General features: G+C 36.2%; 1 protein-coding gene and 1 long non-coding RNA gene across 2 annotated transcripts; both read left to right on the forward strand.

Annotated features, from left to right (window-relative positions):
• The first annotated feature begins 6028 nt into the window (after nucleotides 1-6028).
• LOC115955122 lies at nucleotides 6029-6857 on the forward strand. The gene is made up of 3 exons (XR_004084037.1): nucleotides 6029-6062; nucleotides 6555-6646; nucleotides 6818-6857. It is a non-coding gene; the product is annotated as an uncharacterized LOC115955122 (long non-coding RNA).
• A 1241-nt stretch (nucleotides 6858-8098) lies between these two features.
• LOC115955117 (transcription factor UNE12-like) lies at nucleotides 8099-11351 on the forward strand. The gene is made up of 3 exons (XM_031073171.1): nucleotides 8099-8429; nucleotides 8582-8667; nucleotides 10949-11351. The coding sequence occupies exons 1-3, from the start codon at nucleotides 8393-8395 to the stop codon at nucleotides 11114-11116; spliced, it is 291 nt and encodes a 96-aa protein (XP_030929031.1). The 5' UTR covers nucleotides 8099-8392; the 3' UTR covers nucleotides 11117-11351.
• The last annotated feature ends 2928 nt before the right edge of the window (nucleotides 11352-14279 follow it).

Below are 14279 nucleotides of genomic sequence, written 5' to 3' on the forward strand. Positions count from 1 at the left end.
ACGTGCGCAAGGGGGACTGAGGGCCGTGCCTCAGTCCAAATAGTGTTGTGTAATTTTTCTCTTTAAATTAATATTATTCAGAAGTATTATTTAGATTCTCTTCGTGCTATTTTTATTATAATTGTGTTTGCACCAACAAACAGTTTAAATTACATTTTATGATTTTAACCTTTATAGCGTAGTGGAGTTTTAAATAAATCGGGAAGTTGAAATCTTTTGTTTCAAACCTTAAGTAGGGTGTTGTAGCTAAGGACTTGACACTTTATGCCCCCCAAATGGACATCATCTTTTACTCTTAAAATTTGTGTTACTTTGATATAATATTAGTACTATACACTGGGCAAAATGGCCAATTACCATCAATTCTTGAAATATTTTGCCCAGAAACACTATTTTGGAAAAATATAATGATCTACCACTTCTTGTGGTACTCGAGCTTGGTGAGCTCGAGTACCATGTTTTTTTAATCCAACGTGGCACGATGACATGGGAAGTTTAATTAAAAAAATAAAAAATTTGGCCATTTAGTACTCGAGCTTTGTGGGCTCGAGTACTGTACATGGTACCCGAGTCCATCAAGCTCAGGTACCATTCTATACTGGCAGCTTATTTTATCTAAACGTCACTCCTTTCTCTCTCAATTTTCTGAAACCCAGCTTACCCACATTCCCACAGCTACTCTCTCATCACTCACTCTCTCAATCTCCCTCTCAACTCACTCTCATTTTCTCAATCTCGCTATCAAACTATCCCACACGCTGTCAATCTCCCTTTCAGTCTGGCTCTCGCTCTCATTCTCAGTCTCCGTCTCGCTCTCGGCCTCCCTCTCGCTTTGTTGCTCACGTTGTCTGTCTCCCTCTCGCTCTGCATCTTTAATTTGGAATCACAAGGTATGTCTCACTCGGTTTGCATCTTCAATTTGAGCATTGGGTATTTGTGGGTATTTGTGGGTATTTGTGGGATTTTTTGTGAAGGTTTTGGTGTTTGTTGCTGTGGAAATCTTTTGTTGTTTGTTGTTTGTTTCTGTTTCTGTTTTGTTGTGGGTATTTGGATTTTTTCCCACTTCATCAGAAATGCACGGCGCCACCAACAGTATAACACTATTTCATTCCCATAGTATAACACTCAAATCAGTGATAGCCATATAATCCATGGAAATGATCCTGTTAGAGATTATTATTCTTTTCTAGGTAACACGATTTTTATAACCAAATGATACTTTTTTCATACCTATATATTATATCACTCAAATAAGTGATAGTCATGTAATCCATGGAGATGACCTTGTCCTTTTAGTTTCTTCATTAATCTAAAGGTGATGTTATGATTCTAAAATTATCTTTCATTACTTAATGGAATGAAATTATTTTAAATTACATAGCACCATACACCTTTAGATATATGAAAAACTAAAGTTTCACAAGGGAAGGAATCAAATGTAGAGTATCTTGATCTTGATTTTGAATTAAAGTCATCTGATTAAACATTAGCTATCGTAGAGTTAGATTGCATATGGGAAAATAGTATTGATCACTTTATTATACTGAATTCCTTTCTTATTTCAAATTAGATGCTAACCTATCTCCAATTAATAGTTATTAGTATTTAGACACTGATATTTTTTTTAATCATTTACTAATTACACACAAATGGAATAATTATGGACCCTTGTTTTCTAGATTTTCAGCTTTTCTTTTCTAATACTAAAAATATTCTATTTGATATCTCTAAGAGAAAGCAACATAGTTAGAAAAAAAAAATTATAGTTTTTAACAAACTGAAAAATAACTAAAACTTCAAAACTTTGATGACATCAAGCAATGCTTTTGAAGGAAATAAGTTGGACTAGTCCAACTGGCACCATGCAAGTCCTTAAATAATTAAAGCCTTTGAGGATTAGTACAATAATGTTGGCTTTTGCCTCCAATATTTTTTTCAGCATACTGGGTTAATGCAAATGTGAATATGCAAGTTTATTTGAATATTTTAGATTTATTAAAAAGAGAATTTATGCAATTTTTATTGTGAAGAATATTATTGCACCACACAATTGTGTACTTAATTTTATTTTGTAATTCATTTTATTCAAGTCAATAAGCCATTAAAACTCTATATTTGAGAAGAAAATTGAACTACCCATGATGCGCTTACATTTTTGGCATTTTTTGGGTGTGATTGGTATTTAAATAAGTTCGTAGGTTTCCTATATTGAAAACTTATCCTCAAAGTTATTTAGGCATTTTCTTTATGATAGTACAATGTAATACAAAGACATCTTAATGTTTAATCCCAGAATTGTTTCAATCTACAATTTGATTGCCGTGTGCAGTAAGGGTGAAGGACTGCATTAGGAAAAATGAGTGTTTGATTCAAGTTAGGGGCACTAGGAGTAGGGGGCATGTCAAACCGAATGAAAACTTGTTATTCAGGTTGTGGGAAAGACATGATGGCCTATGTTTGACATTGGAAAATACCTTAACTTGAGTTGAATAATGGGAGTATTGTTCTAGTCTATTCCCATTAAACTCTAAGAACCCCTATTACTGTTACCCACAGTTTAAACTCTCATCCCTCACTTTCTGAGTCTCCCTCTCACTCTCTCAAGTTTAATTCAATTTTTTTTTTTTATTGAAATCAGTGAAGGCTGCATTAGATATATATTATTGTCATTTTCAGTCAAATATGTTTATAATTAAAAATAAATAAATAAGATTGTCTTGCTATTGTCACCAAATGCCAGATATGGACCCACATGGAGTAGGACCCTCTATACGGACTTTGTTGACAAGGCAGGATGAGCATCGTTCAAGTTTGCTTTGGGATGCTCATTTGGAATGCGAGGTATGCACTTGTTCAATATATGTAGTAGAAAGATTTTTGGAATTTAACTTTGAAGCGTAATTATTATGTGGTACTCTAATTATTATTAATACTAAGCTGCTGTATTTGCAGGATGTGCCAGGTGTATCGACTTGTCGTCACCGAGAGAAAGGTCTGCTTGAAGGTGGGTTAGATGGGTTAGATCCACAAATTGTCACTTATATCATTGATGCGGGGTTAGATGGGCTACTTCGGGTCCCACATATGGACCTTGACCACGCATTGATCACAGTGTTGGTGGAGAGATGGCAGCCGGAGACGCATTCATTCCACTTGCCCCACGGTGAGATGACCATCACACTACAAGATATGGAGGTTATAATGGGGGTTCCTGTAGATGGCTTGTCGGTGGTGGGATGTACATCCCTGACAGTCAATTATCACGACCTCTGTGGCAGGTTGCTAGGGCATAGGCCGCCAGAGAGAGAACTTGGTAGTAATAAGAACACTGGAGTGATGGAAGGGCCGAGGGTAAAAGCCAAATGGCTTGAGGATCGGTTTAGCAACCCTCTCCCAGTTGATGCCCCTGAGGAGCTTGTGCAGAAGTATGCTCGGTTTTACATAGTGGAGATGTTAGGTGGTACGCTGTTTATGGCCAAGTCTGGAGAACGGATCTCAATTAGGTATCTGCAATTTTTCGATCCAATCAGCAACGGAAAGAAGTATAGTTGGGGTAGTACAGCACTAAGTTGGCTCTATAGACACCTCTGTAAGGCATCAGAGAAGACAGCCAAGCAGATCGGCGGTGCACTGCTATTGGTGCAGTTGTGGGTGTAGGCGAGGTTTCCACACATATGTCCTGTGATGAGGCATCCACACCAGGCACTGCCTCCAGGTCCACTTGCTATCAGGTATGTAGCATCTTAGATAGTTACCGTTTTACATTTCCTCATTAACTTTGTTCGTATGGGAAGTATGTAAATAACTAATATGAAGGTTATGTCTGTGTTACTTGCTAGATGGAAAGGGGCTAAGATAACAACTGAACATTCAATGCACGTCCTACGTGCCTATCGTGTGTCGCTTACTTTGCTACGGCCAAATTAGGTATCGTGTCTTACAAGTGTGAACCGCTTTGGCATGTAGTTTTTGTACTTACAATTCACTTTGAAATGAATAAACATTTTTTATTTCAGAGTTACATGTATTGTTCACATTCGTTACACATTTTTTTTAATTATATTGTTAATATGGTTGTGTGCATCTGTTGGATCATTGTAGATTGTCTGGGAGCCGTATAGAAATTATTTAGGTTCCCTGCCCGCATATTGTACGGCAGGCCAACACATATGGAGGTCTATCGTGCCGCTCATATATTTTCGGGTGGTTGAAGGCCATCATCTCGAACGTGTTCTCCGACTGTTTGGGATGAAGCAAGGCATACCAGTCGATGTTGATACTTCGATTGAACTGCACAAGATAACCCTCCAAGGCAAGCACCATCAAGATTGGGCCAAAGTACATGCCCCGCATATTGCTAAATGGGTTGCGCACGCCACAATTGCCGATGTATCGCCCTTTCATTGGGAGATGAGCTACAATGACAAGTATATGGTGTGGTTTCGTCCCCGCACTGTTCGCCATATTTCAAAAGAGACTTCGTACTGGGACACTTTGGTAAGTTTACAAAGACTGTTTCGTTATAAATGTACCTTGCTTCACATAGTTTAGTTCAACCTACTAACACTACTCTTGTATATTTGTGACAGGTTGAATCGCAATTGAGCATTATGGTGAAGTGCGAACCAGGGTCTGAGATTTACACCGACTCTATTAATGCCTTGCAAGCTGTTGAAGAGATCGGTTGGTTAACCTTGGACCATGCACGCGAGGTGGGCAACACAAGTGAACTGGCTGTAGGGTGTGGTCGGCAAGCAAGTGGATGTCAAAGGCATGGAGGCCGTCAATCTAGTCAGCATCATACATCTAGTCGGCCTCCCACGTCTGGTCAGCGTCACACACCCGTGCCCACATCTAGTCAACGTCCCACATCTGGTCAGCGTCCTACATCTGGTCCGCGTCACACACCCGTGCCCACATCTAGTCGGCGCCACACACCCGTGCATGACCACACCATGGAGGAAGCAAATCAGACAACAGATGAGATATGTTTGGACACTGCTTACGACATAGGCTCCATGGCACACGATGATGCAGGTCCATCCCATACATTTGCCCATGGAGACACATCTCGGTCCCCATCCATGAGAAGCGATGGTACCTGCCCACCTACATCCCCTAGTACATCTCCGTTGCCCACCACCCGTACGTCTCCCCCATTGACTACCGGCACTGCCCCCACAGTTGTACATGGTAGAGATGAGATGAGGTTCATGCCCACTCCTGGGCGACCCACCCCTGGTGCTGTCCCCCTTGAGTTTGTGCATACCGAGTTTATCCAGACACAGATACCCACCCCTCCACTAGAGGTTTCACACATTGAGGATCGGCTGTGAAGGCTGCAACGGACACGAACACATCCTCCTGATTGTGGGACTGGACATGGTACTATAGTTCGATTCAATATCGATTACATTTACATCTCTTTATAGTTAAATGATTTGCATATTAGTATTTGCTTGTGTTCTTTTCAGGCAAGGTGAGACCAGTCAAGGAACCGGTGAGGAGAAGAAAACAAGAATGACTCAAGAATGGTCAAGAATCAGTGCTACTTTGACACAAAAATAGTATATGATCTTTTTGTCCTTGCCAGCTTAGATTATCCCATGCGTAATTATAAAGTTACTGATTTTGCTGCATATTAACCACCCAAAAATTTTTTTTTGATAAATTTCACAACTTTCTTAATAATTTGTTGAGATGGTAAATTATGATTTCTCATCACTTAGTATGGAATCAACTATAAATTACTAATTTATTGTGTAAGTAGACTTGTTCTAAGTTCTAACATCAGTGTTTTGAAACAAGGTTCACACCTATCTGCTTAAATTATCAGAAACTAAATAGAATGCTAAGAAAATTCTTGCATTTAAATATTTTTTTATATATTCTAAGGATATTCATTTATTTTGAGTTCATCTGTTCTTTTTGTGTTTAAAATGTCTTTATTATATGCTTTATTTGATAAATACAACTCTGATGTGCAGAAAACTGCCAGAAGTGGTATTCATATTCTCCTTGGAGGCATCTGTGCTCTAACAGTTGTGGTTTTTCTTCGCTTTGTAAGTATCTCCTAAATTTTTAACAAAATTTATCTATTTCTTTTTGCAAAAAATGCTGGGGAGCTGTCAAAATATATAATCATCTGACGCCAAGCCTTCTTGGAAACAAATTTTATTATTTTTTCTATTCATTTCTTTCGATAAGTAAATTTTGTCCCCAAAAGGCTAGTGACCGAGCCTTCATGGAAACAATAAATGTTGAACATATTTATGTTGGCATATTCATGGAAAATTAAGTTTGCAGTAGAAGATAGACTAGATGATATTAGAGAAAAAGGATTAGAAAAATGATGATTCAAAAGAATTCAATCAGGCTACACAGTGCATCTAGGTGAGGTTCTAATCAAATTTTTAATACATAAGAAGAACCAAATGTGTGGATCATATGTTTTATTGGAGTATCATGAACTGTAGATTATATTTGACATGTGGCAAACCTTGTTGTCATGTGAATTTCCTCAATTTTTTGCTAAATACATTTTCCTCTATCAGGGACGAGGAAGCTATGGGGACTGCACTGAAATGCTTCGTCTTATTGTAGATCTTGTGGAGGCAAGCATCTATGCCGATAATCCAGAATGGAGGTTGTGATGATTCTGACTTTAATGTTTGGTTGACAACTAAGTTTTCATGTTTGGTGAAGAGCAATTGTGGTTCATAAAACTATCAGTAACTTGCATAATAAATGCGTAATATTTGCTATCTGATTTCTCAAATTTCTTTGAACCTGAAATCTGGTTTGCGTTATATTGCAGCATTGATGAGCAGATAGCAAAGGATATACAACTTATAGATTCTAATACAGAAAAACAAGCTCAAATATGCTCTGAAGAGTGCAAGTTGTTCCCTGCTGATGTTCAAATTCAATCAATATATCCACTGTAAGAATGTTCTTATCCCATCTATGTTTCCATTTCCCCCTAAAGATCTACTTATTTATTGAAGTGTATAAAACCATAACATCATAAATGAACTTTAAAAATTTTCCTTTTCTATATAAACCAGAAAATCCCAGATTCTCTCAGCCACCATGAACTTTCCCTGCGGTTACTTATATATTGCTCCTATACATACAAAATGTAATACTTTCTGTTACAAAGAAACATGAAGAATGATTTTGGAACAAATTCAAGTTCTTAATTGTCAAAGAATGATGTCAACTATGTATCATTGCTACTTGGGGAAGTCTATTTTAAGTTTCAGATGGCTTCTGTGTCTTGTCACTACTAAAATATGTCATGAATTTTAGAAGAAAATGCATTGATGATGGCTTACATTTGTTATAATAGATGTACCATTTGAAATTTGGAATATTCTAGACCATGGAGTTGGCAATGACAGATGTTGATGGTAAATTAGGATTCTCTTGGGTTCATTTAGGACTTGGCAAGTTTAAGAAGAACATAGATTTTTGTTTGGGTGGGGGAGAGAGAAAGAGAGATTCTTTTGGACATTGCCTCTGCTATTGCTACTTTTATTGCTCTTGCTACTACAATTGCTCCTGGTATTTCCTTTTTATTTTTTTCGATAATTATTTTAAAATTTTTTAAAGCTTTGCTGTTTCTGTTGTCTACATATAGAATTTTCTTTATTATGTGGCAACATGAAGCCTGCTTCACCATTTTCTTTACATTGTGCGATATCAGCAAAAAATGAAAAGAAAAAAAAAAATCCTTATATCTTAGTTATTCTAGTAAAGTGAATTTTGTTTTTTACATGTCATAGATCATTTAATTGTAGGCATTTTTTTTAGGGGGGGAGGTTTTGAATTTCTCTCTCTCTCTCTCTTTTCTTGGGAATTTCTTTTACTGACTTTTTCCTTCAGATTTAGTAACATTCTGTTCCTATAATCGAAGTTCATTTGCAGGCCAGATGTTTCTGAGTTGGAGACTAAGCTTTCAGAACAATCTAAGATACTGTTGAATCTTCAACAGAAGGTTGACGATTTGGCATCAAAGGTTTTCTCTTCTCCTTAGCTCTAAATTGCCTTTCACAATTACTTTTGGGGAGCTTCTCGTCAATTTTGTCTACTAAGAAGATTTATACGTAGTCACTAAATTGATATCATCATTTCTATGTCAATGTTTTGGAGTTGATGATTATAAAACATGGTTAAGAACCTGTTTCTTTTTAAGGCCTTTGATTTGAGGAGTGAAGTTGCACACACTATCCTCAAAATTCAAAAAATATACAAATAAACTGAGAGAGAAAAGGAAGAGAGTGTGTGGGGGAAAATGGCAGCAAGGCAAATGGAAGACATACAGAGAAAACTGGCGATGCTGAATTACCCAAGAGCCAATGCTCCTGCTTAGTCTCTCCTCTTCGCCGGCATGGAACGCTACGCTCTTCTCGAGTGGCTCTTCTTCGGTCTCTCCATCTCTTTCTTCTTCTTTTCTTTTAGATCTCTATCTATCTTTTTTTGCTGAATCGATTTGCTGCAAAATCGTCAAATTCTGAATCCATTCTTTCTATCTTTTACAAAATGAAAATGGGTTTTTCGTATTCTTGATGAATTGCAGGCTATTGGGTGATAAATCACCTTTCTCACAACAAAGTACACAAGGGGACGCCATGGATCGTGATGAAGAGACTTCTCACATCCAATGTAACCCCTCTTTTCTCATTCATTATGATTCGGGTTTTGAATAAATCTAGGCGCACGCCCAATTTCACCTAACTATGAGCAGTGCACACTTTTGACATGTCTGACACTTTTCACACGGACCCACCAAATTTTTTTTTCCGTTATTTAAAATTGACTATTTTAGCAGGTTGTGAAATTGGGTGTGTAGGTAGGATTGTTGTTCTGTTTTATGTGAAAGGGAAATGGTGGCTCGAAGTTTGTGTTTGTTTTAGTTAGTTACAAAAAACCTTGCTAGTTGAGGAACTGAATTTTACTAGAGACCCATATTTGATTTATATATGCTTTTGGAAGATCAGTGTTGTAGCTTTCTTGGGAGGGGAAGTTTTACATGGGTTTGTGCGTAAGTCATCAAAGGAAAATGTATTTTTGGAACTGTTAATATTAAAATATGCCACAGTTTGCATTAGGCCACCTACCAATCACCTTTTGTAGACTCCACAAAAGTGAGAGTTTTGGGGATTGAGTACAACCTTTTTTCTATTATGAGGCATTAGGTGGTTATAATTACATGCAATTTCTTGGTAAAACTATTTGGGTTTGTAAATTGCCTCGGGAAGTTGCTTTCTTTATTTGGATTTTTTTTGATAACTTGCGTAAAAGGGAAATGCATTTTGTAGGTGGCAATTTTTCTTCTCTTTTTTACTTAAATGGTATAGAGTGAATTTGTTTTTCTTCATACGATATGGTATTATTAATATTTGTACAGAAGGGGCTTATCAAAAAAAATATTTTTTCAGAAGGGATAGTCATTGTTGCTTGCCTTTGAATGACAAAATTCAGTTTGGCTAGCTTCTCTTTTGGGAGCTTATTTGCTTAAAGGTGAGATAGATAATGGCTTTAAGAAAATAAGCCAGCTTATTTGCTTAAAGCTATTTTCTTCTTCACCTTTAAATAAATAAACTCCCAAAATAAAAGCTAGTCAAACACAAAAACTTAGTTTTTTTTTATCAGAAATCTATATAAACCTAGACTCTTGGGTAGTTAATCTTGCTACCGTTTTTATTTTTATTTTTTTCTTTTTGATAGGTAGTTAATATTTCTACCTTAATTATAATAAAATCATGAATTGGCCTAGTTATGATGGTTTGTTGGTCTTGTGGATGGTTGTCTTGACAATAATTGTTTTAGGGATTGCATTAGGTAGGAATTGTGATAGACAAAATTTTGCTTCAGGTGATGAGCTCTTTGAAGAATTTGTGTTATTTGAAACTTTAAGTTTTACAACAAAGTTGAAACACTTAAAAATTGTATTATGTTTTCAAACACTTAAAAATTGTATTATGGCTTGTTAACTCTTGCAAAACCTTTTCTCTAAGGAAGATTTTGCATCTTTCTTCTAGTGTGCATCTTTTTTTTGGGGGTGGGGTAGGGGAGATTTTAGTATCCACTTTCTTCCTCTGACGGTTAATTGTTTTTTCTTAGTTTGTAATCAAGGAGAGTCCTCTAGAACCAGTTGACACAAGAGCAACTCACCAGCACTAAAACATGCATTTACTCAGAAAAACCAATTTTTTTTCCTATGATTTGAAGCAAAGAGCTAAAGCACACAATGTTGTTTGCCAAAGCAAACCCTCAGCCAAAAACAGGGAAGAATTAGGTAGACTTGCCTTGTTTGAAAATGAACTAAATCAACCTTCTCATATTAGGAGAGGCATTGAATACTGTTCTAGTTTGTGATCTGAATGAGTTCTTTAGAACCAGTGATGTAGGAAAAATTGCAGAATTTATCTATGTCTAGTTGTGGTGGATTTAGGGTTTTCATTTGAAAGAGGAGGAGCTTGATTTGGGATTATAAGGAAGAAGGAAAAAAACAGAATTTGTCCTACATTACTGGTTGTGGTTTATTTAGGGTTTTCATTTGAAAGAGGAGCTTGATTTGGGATTATAAGGAAGAAGGAAGACAAATAAACACACATGCTCATTAGCACAAGATAGAAAAGAAGTATATAGAGAAGAGAGAGGGAGAAAAGAACACATGAAGGCCAACATGCCTCTGTGCTCAAAATACTTTATTTATTAATCAACTCCACCTTTTCTTTGATTACATTGAGAACATATATATATATATATATATATATATATATATTATATAAGTACTCATTCTTGTACTAGTAGTATTAGGATTCCTTTGACATGCCATTCTTGTCTGAATCTAAAAATGGTTCAATATGCCTTCTTCTGTCTCTAGTATTTTCATGTTTGTTGCTTTTATGTATTCACTTTTGATATGTGTGTAATGCAGGGTGAGGGCATTGAAGGTGGAACAAATCAACAAGCTTGGGATAAGTGGTCAAATGATGGCACAGAACAGCAAGTAACAAAGCTGATGGAAGAAGATGTAGGAGTTGCCATGCAATTCCTTCAGTCCAAGGCTCTCTGCATCATGCCCATATGTAGGAGCTTGGGATAACTATTCATTCTTTTTCCCAGTTTCGTCAAACTAGGAGTGTTTCTCATGCCTGGAAGAAAAAACCCGAGGCACTTGATGTCCTTGCCATAGTCAAGTCCAGGAAGGAATTTTCCAAAGCTGAATGGAAGTGCTGGTCTTCTAGTATCAGTGGTGGGGTTAGTGGTTGATGACCAAAATATTTGGTGGTAATTGTTTCTTTTTTGGATAATGGGTTGTGGGGCATTTAAAAGGGACATATGGGTATGTGTATGATGTATTTAGAGAAAATTTTAATGCAAGTTGAAATAGATTTGGTTGATTGTGCTCATAAATAACAGGATTGGAAGCTTCTGGTTTCAAAAGTTTCCTATATCAAAAACATAAACAAAACAATAGAATAATAGTTTTAAACATGTCCTAAGTTGTATTGACAAAAACAAAGAGGGAATTCGATTATTAATTCCATCATTATATTATATAATTGCCCATGATGACCATGAGAAGTAATTTATTCAGTAGCAAATATTTGGAAAATAATAACAGACCACCCAAAAAGAAAGGATAACTTTTTTTTTCCCAATAATTTTGATAGACACACCAAAGGTGTGTAAACGAGTTAAATTATAAGACTTTTGTCGTCGAAAATACCGAAAAAACAAATACATGAGCAAAGCATTCATTAATTCTCTCGTAAAAAAAAAAAAGAGGAATTTGATAGTTTTTAGACCCCTTAAACAATTGATTAAACTTAGATAATTAGCCAAGTTGTTACTTAGTCCAATTAAACAAGTCTAGGTTATCACAATATAAAAGATCAAATCATGCAAAGCAGCAGAAAATAAATGACACAAGATATGATCACCCAGGAAACCAAACCGGTAAAAACTTGGGGAGAATTTGACCTAGCTATCCTCAAGGTAAACTTGAATCCACTATCTTGAAAGAATCGAAGTTCATACAATAAGACTTACAAGCCCCCACGCTCGACTTCTTATTGCTACCAACCAGTAGAACTTACTGACACGACCACATACAAGCTCCGAATCCACAGACTCCTTCTTTCTTGGATTCACCACCAGCTACAAGCACACCCGCTTGTGTTTTCTTTAAACTTCAATGGCAGCAACTGAATTGATCATCAAGGCGTAGATAAATCTTCTCCTTGAAAACCCTAAGTTTGTGTAAAGGAAAACTCCTCTAGATCTCACAAGAGATTTACACAAACCGCAAATATGAGCAAAACTAAAACGTGGCTAGGGTTTGCCTTTTATACTTAGAACAAATAAGAAACCCTAAAAACGTTTTAAAACAACTAGGGCTGAGTTGGACGAATCTGCAGAAAAGCATTCTGCCCGAGCTTCGATCGATCGAGCCTGACTTTCGATCGATCGAGCCAGGCCGAAAGGCACAATGCTTCCTGCTTTAACTCGATTCCAACTTTACATTGACACACAACTTTGAGCTAGCTTTAAACACTTCTAAACACATTGTTTTGATCATGGTTTGCCAACAATACACATTAGAGTTCTAAATACATAAAATCCTAAACTTTAGAACCTAACAGAATTTACTGTACCCGAGTTACAAAGTACCCGAGTCCACCAAACTCGGGTACAAATCTATCTGTTTTGAAAAAATTAGGCAGATGTATAGCTTGGTGAACTCGTGTAACTGCCTAATTTTTTCAAATTAGGCAGATTGGTACCCGAGTTTGGTGGGCTCGGGTACTTTACAAAGTACCCGAGCCCACCAAACTCGGGTACCAATCTGCCTAATTTTTTTGGTACAGCTTGTGTACCTGCCTAATTTTGAAATTAGGTAGATTGGTACCCGAGTCCACCAAACTCGGGTACCAATCTGCCTATTTTCAAAATTAGGCAGATTGGTACAGCTTGGTGAACTCGTGTACCTGTTTGATTTTGAAAATAGGCAGATTGGTACCCGAGTTTGGTGGACTCGGGTACTTTACAAAGTACCCGAGTCCACCAAACTCGGGTACCAATCTGCCTAATTTCAAAAAAATAGGCAGATTGTACAACTTGTGTGAACTCGTGTACCTGCCTAATTTTGAAAATAGACAAATTGGTACTCGAGTCCACCAAACTCGGGTATCAATCTGCCTAATTTGAAAAAATTAGGCAGATTGTACAGCTTGTGTACCTGCCTAATTTTGAAAACAGGCAGATTGGTACCTGAGTTTGGTGGGCTTGGGTACTTTGTAAGGTACCCGAGTCCACCAAACTCGAGTACCAATCTGCCTAATTTCAAAATTAGGTAGGTACAGCTTGGTGAACTCGTGTACCCGCCTAATTTTGAAAATTGGTAGATTTGTACCCGAGTTTGGTGGGCTCAGGTACCAATCTGCCTACTTTTTTAAAACAGGCAGATTTGTACCCGAGTTCACCAAACTTGGGTACATTGGGTAAATTCTTTTTTTTTTTTTTTTTGGATTGACGAGAATTTGAGAATTAATAAAAAAAACTTACAAATATGTGTGTAATTTGCCAAAAAAAAAAAAAATGAAATTTTACAATTTCTTTCTACAAGTTTTTTAAAATTTTGAATTGTTATATGTTCATTATGAGTATTAATTGTCATTGTGGGTAGCTATGACCATTTTATTTTGTTAAGTTTGTCAAACGTTTTTTATTTTTATGCAGTTGTTATTATTTATTTGTCTTTTTTTTTATAAAAATATTTTAAACTAAATGAATAAACTGAACCCATTGGTTTTGTATTAATTATTGACGCACACAACCACAGTCATTCATACATAAATAACACATTATGTGTCTACTTAACCAATAAAATACTTGAACAATCACTAACTTTACAAAGTTTTTTTTCTTGAATTTTTCTGACTATATAACAAAAAATTATTATAACATGGTAACAATAAACACACATGCAACAAACCTTCTTTATTTCCTAATTACTAAATCATATAAAATTATATTATATTTAGAGTCATGTTAACAGATACCTTTAAAGCAATTGTTATATTTCCCATGAAAGTAGTGACAAAACATTTCTCTTATATTTATATTGTACGCACAAACTTCCACACACATTATTATTTACACAAATAACATTATAACAAAAAATAATGCACACAATCAATATTACATACACTCATACACATATAATATAAAGAATAATGCTAGAGATACAAATTATTTTACAA

Source organism: Quercus lobata, chromosome 8, assembly GCF_001633185.2.
Source record: "Quercus lobata isolate SW786 chromosome 8, ValleyOak3.0 Primary Assembly, whole genome shotgun sequence".
Classification (NCBI taxonomy): Eukaryota; Viridiplantae; Streptophyta; class Magnoliopsida; order Fagales; family Fagaceae; genus Quercus; species Quercus lobata.

What these genes read in the sequence shown, in the direction of transcription:
- LOC115955117 (XM_031073171.1), top strand. Translation starts at nt 8,393, where the DNA reads ATGGAACGCTACGCTCTTCTCGAGTGGCTCTTCTTCG. An exon ending in TCTCGAGTGGCTCTTCTTCG is followed by an intron (nt 8,430 to 8,581) that starts GTCTCTCCATCT and finishes GATGAATTGCAG; the next exon opens with GCTATTGGGTGATAAATCAC. An exon ending in AGAGACTTCTCACATCCAAT is followed by an intron (nt 8,668 to 10,948) that starts GTAACCCCTCTT and finishes TGTGTAATGCAG; the next exon opens with GGTGAGGGCATTGAAGGTGG.